The sequence below is a fragment of the Pteropus vampyrus genome, unplaced genomic scaffold (assembly GCF_000151845.1).
Source record: "Pteropus vampyrus isolate Shadow unplaced genomic scaffold, Pvam_2.0 Scaffold82, whole genome shotgun sequence".
NCBI lineage: Eukaryota > Metazoa > Chordata > Mammalia > Chiroptera > Pteropodidae > Pteropus > Pteropus vampyrus.
Genome location: NW_011888863.1, coordinates 3579919 through 3587732, shown reverse-complemented (window position 1 = coordinate 3587732; position 7814 = coordinate 3579919). Strand labels below are relative to the sequence as shown.

Here is a 7814-nt window from a genome sequence, read left to right as displayed (position 1 = left end):
CTTTAGAGGGCACCTTCAAAAGAGAGAGAAGTCAAAATTCTAAAACTTCAGTATACAGATTTACAAAATATACAAATATTAAATACAAAGGATAACTTATATTCAAGTATTCCCTATCTGCTTTAGGAAAATTTTGTTCTTAGAATAAGACTAATCTATGTAGTTCAAGACTTAAGATTGAAAACTTTGAGACAGACTGATGATAGATGCTAATCTAAATGTCCATCTTGATTTGCCCAGAGCCAATTCTTTAAAAATGAGCTCCACTATATGATACGTTGCTGCTGTTGTATTTTAAATAGAACTAATTATCTAATATTAGGTAAAACTTGTACATAAACATGAGATGGTATATTTAGTTTTTAGGTTAACAAAATAATATAGAAAAGGAAGGAATTATAATTTCTTTAAATGTACAATAAAACCATGACTTTGTTTATACTTAAGTTTAACCGTTCTCTACTTATATAAGTAGTTGTTACCATAAAACATACACACACTGACATTTGTAAACTTAGGGGGAAAAAGCTACATTACAATTACAGGACTGCAAACAATAACATTTTAAAGGTATTTTTTAAGTTGCACAAACTGAAACACAATATTTCACATTTTCTAAAGATAGCAAAAAGAATATTACTAATATATTTCAAGTCTATTTTCCCCTCAGACAGTAATAATCTGAAATCATGGTTCTCAAGCTCTTTCCACCTCTATGCTATTGCCTTCTCACATTTCATGCTCCTTCTTCCCACCACTAAACAGGATATAAAACCTAGTTGACATCAATACCTCCAAATTCTTTGAAACTGTGATAGGGAGGGAGAGAGGATATTTGCTCACTTGCTTTTTTTCTAAAGGCAGGTCTTTTACATTTTGACATAATTTAGAAATGACCAAAGTGCAATTCTGGAACTAAAATAATCATTTAGGAAAAACATACCAATAATGTTTCTTTACCTCAAATGACCTAATTTATAAATTCACATAAATTTAATACTGCACTTATGAACTTCTTTGCTAGCACTAAAATTCTTATTTATGAAAGTACCTTAGTAAATTAAATTTCCATGTTTAAGAATTTTCATTGTGAATTATTAGATTTTTATGTACTTTGACTTTGTAAAAACCTTTTTAAGCATTAATCACTAGTAAATCATACTTTTGTTTTTTTCGAACATCTTCCCGGAGTTTTATTATATATATTAAAATCAAGGTTAAAAAGAACAATAATTTAACTCATCAAGGCAAGCTTCTCCATATATATAAAGATCACAGCAACAGTGGGCTAGTGTGAGGATATTAAAAATATAAATCAGACAACTTCTCTGACCTATTAAGTTAATATAAGTTGACATAAAAAGCAATCCTTATTTGCAACGTCATTTCTTAAAAACGGACTACAAGGGGACTAGAGGACAATAAAGATTGTGACCAATCTGCTGAACTTTTCTTTATTACCTATCTGTCTTGATAGTAAGCACATCTGTGGTCTTGCAGTATCGCTCTCCTACAAGTTTAATAAGTTTCTTCTTTGCATGATCATCTAAATTCAAACTGGAAAGTTTAACCTTAAAAGCAGAAGAAAAAAAATCTTTGAAAAAAATTATTTTATATACATTTTAATGAAAAAACAGTAGCAATATGATTTAAATTAACATTAAAATGAGCAAAAGGAAACCTTTTCAAACTCCTTTGTATACAGAGTTAGCAACTGGTATGCATTATGAGGCCTGATCTTTTACTCATGGAAAAAAAAAGGGAGAGGGAGCAAACTGCTTGGAGTTCTTTCTTTAAAAGTTCTGGGCATTAGTACTTTTCCTGAAAAAAAATCAATGACATATTTCTGAAAAAAATGAAATTAGGGTGCTTATGAGTTGCACTAATAGAATTAAACTCAATTAGTATTAGTAAAGTTGGAATATACGAATAAATAGATAAAACGTAAGGACTCTAAGAAATTTCTGCTATACAATTATGAGACCCATTTCATTTCAACTAGCTTAGGGGCATTTATTTTAAAAGATACAGATCTCTCATGGAGGCTGGAATACACCATCAAAGAATCAAAAACATTTGAAATAATTTAGCTCAACATTTCTCAAAATGTTAATACTAATCCTACAGGCTGCTAAGAATTATTTCTTTAAAAAGGCTACTTCTGTTGAATACAGTCAGGAAATGTTGAGTTAAATTGGGTTCTTTACGAGAGAATTTCTTAGAGGTGGTAATATGTTAATGAGTGTTCTGAAATTTCAAGATTCAGGGATGTTATGTAATGATTCCCAAATTTATTTGACCTCAGATTTCATATTTCAAGGGACAGTTCATAGACTTAATCTTTCTTAAAACATATTTTGGAAAATGCTGGACTAAATGAACACACTTTTTAATTTACAATTAGGACATCACTGAGGGTATCACCTAAAGATAAATAGGCTTAACAAAGAAAGATGTTAGACACTAGAGTATAGTTAAATAAGGTAAACTACATACTATTTTTCATGGAGGAAATTAAGAATAAGAGTTATAACTGTATGAAGAAAAAAAAGCGTAAGATTTTACAATCTCATCCATTTCTTCTAACTTCAATAACCTTGCACTTCCCTCAACATACCATAAGAACTTACTTATTTTTCCATTTTTCTCACTAGACTACAAACTCCTGAAGATAAGAAAGAAGTCTTGTTCTTGGCAATGGTCTAGCACTTAAAAAGCATGCAGCATATATTTTCTGAATGAATACACAGATGAGAACAAAGGAGGCTATATTGTTTTTTAAGCACTATGTTTATTTGCAGTAGAAAACATAGAAAACAAATACATATAAACACACTCTTAAAATATATAAGTGGTAAGAACACTGACTATTAAAAATGAATCCAATAGAATGGTCGTATGTTGAAGACGCTGTGAATTACCACAATTCCCTCGAAAAAAATAATGTATCAATAACCAGGCTGTCAGCTTGATGGATAAAATAAGCGATTTTATGATAACTCTAATTATTAACAATGTGGGGGATTATTTATAAGAAAATCATTAAATGTACCTACATGATTATTAATTATGAAAACATGCAAATTTTCATAATTATGAAAAGATATAGCAGAGAAAAAGAAATGAATAGTTTTTACATTAGGATAGTGAGAATGTAGAGATTTTTCCTTTTAAAATTCCCATCAATGAAATCGTTTCACAAATTTTAAAATTTAGCATTTAAAAAATCTGTGTTCAAGCTTTTTGTGTAAGTAGTAGTTAAAAAAAAAGAGGCGGCAATGTTGATCATTACTGTAACAACTGTTCTAAAATTCATGTTCACACTAACGTTTTAGTGTTCAAAAATTATGGTTTATGCCAGAAGCTTATAAATATTTCAGACACAGCTGTGTGGTGCACTCACGCCACCTGCTAGCACTCAAAGGCACTGCAAAACTGTAGTCTTCACTGTATTTGGAATGTTCTGACTTAAAATACAAGACTACATGGAGTACAAAAACTAATTCTGAGAGGGTCCTAGAAGGCACTTCAAAAAGGTGGGCAGTCATCCTCCAGGACAGATGAATCAAAAGTATATTAGTCAGCACTCCCTGGAGAAATGGCTGATTCTAGGACTGCGACAAGGAATATATAAGATAAGCCTGGTGCATTTTGTGGTGCCAAAAAATAAGTATTTAAAAAACTAATAATAGGGGATGGCAAAGGAACAGAGGAGCCAACTGAAAGAGTTCCCATGGCCAAAGCCAGGACAATTTGAGCAACAAAATAAATATTATTGTATTATAACCCAAAGGATAAAATATCCATGAGTCTATACTAATATAAATAATTGAATAAATAAGTGGAAAGCAGAAATCTCCCACACAGAAAAATTCCAAGTAATTTATGTGACATTTATCCTTCAAGAAGGTAGAGCATTAACTCCCAACCTTTTATGTGTCAGCTGTGCATAGTGACTTCCTTCTAAAGAGTACAGTATGGAAAGGAAGAAAAAAAGAGTAACTTTATAGTGGAAAAAACTGGCAAATACTACCTCAGTCAGATGACCTAGGCTACATCATCAGTGATAAGTCATGTTAGGAGCCTCTCTATACCTTTGCTATGATGTGATGAGTATGGCACTTTATTTCTGAGGTTTTCCTCCCCCAAATACATACTAGTCTAGCCATGAGAAAAACAATAACAAATCTAAATTGAAGGACACTCCACAAAATATATAACTACTTCTCAAAGGTGTCAAAGTCATCAAAAACAAGAAAATTCTGAGAAACCATTACAGCCAACAAGAGCCTAAGGAGACACGATGACTAAATGCAATTTAGTACACTGGATAAAATTCTGAACAGAAAAGGAACATTAGGTAAAAAGTAAAGAAATCCAAATATAGTATAGACTTTAATTAATAATGTTATCAAAATTGTAACAAATTTACCACAGTAATATAAGATGTTAACAACAGGAGAAATTTGGTATGAATTATTCTTGAAGCTTTTCTGTCAATCTAAAACTATTTGAAAATAAAAAGTTTAATTAAAAAAAAAGTGTATTGGGTAACTGCCCCATGACTGTTGTGTGAAAATGATGTGTTATGTATATCAAGACTTCCTTAGCAAAGGAAACTAACAGTGGATTCAAATACTAATTTAGAAGTTACTAGAGCAGACACCTGAAACTGCAATGGCATATGGCAAGCCCCCTGGTGAGTGAGAGTAGGGACTGGATGTTTTCCCAAAGCAACATGATAAGGACAAATTACCCTACATAAAATACTAACAAAGCAAATCGTGATAGAATAAAAGAATGATATATCATAAACTAATCAGGGTTCAGATATGGTTCAGTAATTAAAAATCTATTAATATAATTCATTACTTCAATAACTCAAAAGAGATCATTTCGAAATGCTAGTAATTGAGAAATAGGATATATCATTAACATAATGGAGACTATTATCTCAAATTGAATCCAATCTCATATTTAGAGGCTAATGAGGCACACACACCCATTAAAGTGTGGAACAGTGTAAGTGACTACATAAACATTATTTTAGAAATTTTATCTAATGCAAAAGACTAAAAGAAAAATCAGGCTATAGATATTAAAAAAGGAGAATTGGAAATACTATTAGTTATCATTTATTTCCTGAGAAATTTCCAAAAAAATCAACTGAAAAGTCCTAGCATCCAGATTTTGGTCTCTAAACACCAATGTTCACTAAAAGGTATCTGAGCTCCGTGGAAAAAATTTCCAGGTCTAGGAAAATAAATACATAAAGTGAGCCTGGGCCATCTTGTTGGGCCAGAATGCAAAGAAATTTTCCAATGCTAATGGGATTGTAAAAAATGATACAGAAACCAACTTAGAACAGTTCCCACGAGCCAAAGCTAGGACACACTTTGAACATCAAAAAGAATAATGATTTTAGTTGATCAAAGCTTACTGAATATATCCACCTACAGATTACCTGTTCAAGGAAAAAGCAAAAACCAATATGTAACTTCACAATGGAAAGATCAGGTTGTTATTCTCATAACGAAGTGATCAATCTCAGCATACTAAGAATGAGACAACCAAACTTTATGTGCCTTCTCATGTCATGCAATATAAAATACATAGCAACATCAACTGTATCTATCAAAATCTTTTACTGTAATCTAATCGGTTCCTTAAATCTTAACTTCCAGTTTATACGAAATACAGGAGAAATAAGGTAAAAGATAGAGAAATAAGGTAAATGACATCAGGATGCATTCAAATTCAGAATGTCGGAATTGCTACAGGATAAAATACTTGTCTCTTTAGCAAGTCTACGTCCCTGGGAGAGTAGGAAGAAGGAAAAAGAAGTATTAAGGTCCTTTGCTGTTCTAGATTTCAAAGGACATAAGAAACATTACGAGCAAATGCAATTGTCTTTGACTAATTTCTGGTTTAAACAAAAGCTACTTTAAAAATTTTGGTGAGACAATTCAGGAAACTTGAATATGAAATAGGTATTTTATATCATATTAAGGAATAATACACGAAAATCTTTTTAATTTTTAAAGATAACAGCCTGAAGTATTTTAGTGTGAAATTTAGATTAGTAATTTATAAGTAAACTCGTAAACCAAAAACACACAGATACATACACACACATGTGTATGAGCACATGAAGCACTCTATATTTTACATTTGTCAACAAAGTGCCATGTGTGTTTATCATACTACTCTATTTCTCCATATATTTGAAATTTTCACAGTAAAAGGTTAAAAAACAATTTGGTAAATTAGTCAAGTAAAAAGTTAAAAAATAACTGTATCATTTTCGACCAGGGTGCCAAGATAATTCAATGGGGAAAGAACAGTCTTTTCAACAAATAATGCTGAGACAGATAAATATCCCCATACAAAAGAAAAAAGTTGGACCCCTACCTTACACTATGTACAAAAATTAACTAAAAGTGGACCACAGACCTAAATGTAAGAGACAAAACTCTAAAACTCTTAGAAGAAAACATGGGAATAAAGCTTCATGACTTTAAATTCCACAATGTTTTTTTACATATGGCACCAAAAGAATAAGCCCCCAAAATACATTAGATTTCATCAAAACTAAAACTTTTGTGCTTAAAAAGACACCATCAAGAAAGTGAGATGATAACCCACAGAATGTGAGAAAATATTTGCAAGTTATATATCTGAGAAGGGACAGGTATCCAGAATATGCATTAAAAAAAAACAGCATCAAACAATGAGAACAAAAATTACTCAATTAAAAAATGGGCAAAAGATTTAATGAAACAGACATTTCGCCAAAGAAAATATACAAATGGTTAAGAAGCACTTGAAAAAGTGCTCAACATCATTAATCATTAGGGAAATGTAAACCAAAATCACAATGAGATAGCATTTCACACCCACTGGAATAGCGAAAACTAAAGAGACCGACAGTAATCCCCCTCGGTGAGGATGTTAAGAAAAATAGAACCCTCAAACATTTTTGGTGAAACTTTAAAGTAGTGCAGCCAACTCAGAAGCTAAGCAGGGTCAGGCCTGGTTAGTATTTGGAAGCACCTAGGAAGACCAGGTGCTGTAGGCGTAAAAAATAAGAAATAAGGGATTGTAAACTGACAAGGTCCTTGCAATCTGTGAGGTCAACCAAGGCTTGCCTCCCCTAAAAAAAAATAAAAAAATAAAGTAGTGCAGCCATTTTATAATACAGTTTGGCAGTTCTTCAAAATGTTAAACATGAAGTTACAATATGAACCAGCAATTCCACTGCTAGATATATATCCAATAGAATTGAAAACGTTATGTCCACACAAAAACATGAATGTTCATAGCAACATTATTCATAATATCCAAAGAGTGAGAACAACCCAAATGTTTACCAACTGATGAATGAATAAATAAAATATGGTATATTTATAAAATGGAATATTACTTGGCAATAAAAAATGAACAGGTATGTGCTACAACAGATGAAACAATGAAAGCATTATATTAAGTAAGAGTATTCACATTGTATAATTCATTTATATGAAATATCAAGAATAGGCAAATCCGCAGAGACAGAAAGTAGATCAGTAATTGACAGGGGCTTAGGGGTGGGGAAAAGGGGGAACAATGAGGTGTGACTGATAATGGGTACAGTGATAAAAATTTCTGGAGTTAGGCAGTGGTGTCAGTTGCACAACTCTGAATATACTAAAAACCACTGAGTTATGTGCTTGAAAAGGGTGAATTCTTAGTATATAAATTATATCTCAATAAAGCTGTTATTAAAAAGAAAAAATAAGTTACAGGAAATCAAATACCATCAAAATGGGCAAAAG

General features: G+C 31.6%; 1 protein-coding gene across 5 annotated transcripts in view; it reads right to left on the bottom strand.

The window, feature by feature from the left end:
- Positions 1 to 7814, bottom strand: part of MRPS35 (mitochondrial ribosomal protein S35) — a 37678-nt gene that overhangs the window by 16829 nt on the left and 13035 nt on the right. For 4 of the 5 annotated variants that reach the window (XM_011363110.2, XM_011363109.2, XM_011363108.2 and 1 more), the window contains exon 6: positions 1462 to 1571. The exons of the other annotated variant lie outside the window; for it this stretch is intronic. In XM_011363110.2, the coding sequence (XP_011361412.1) occupies positions 1462 to 1571 (110 nt within the window). The remainder of the gene's footprint in view (positions 1 to 1461; positions 1572 to 7814) is intronic. 5 annotated transcript variants of the gene reach the window in all.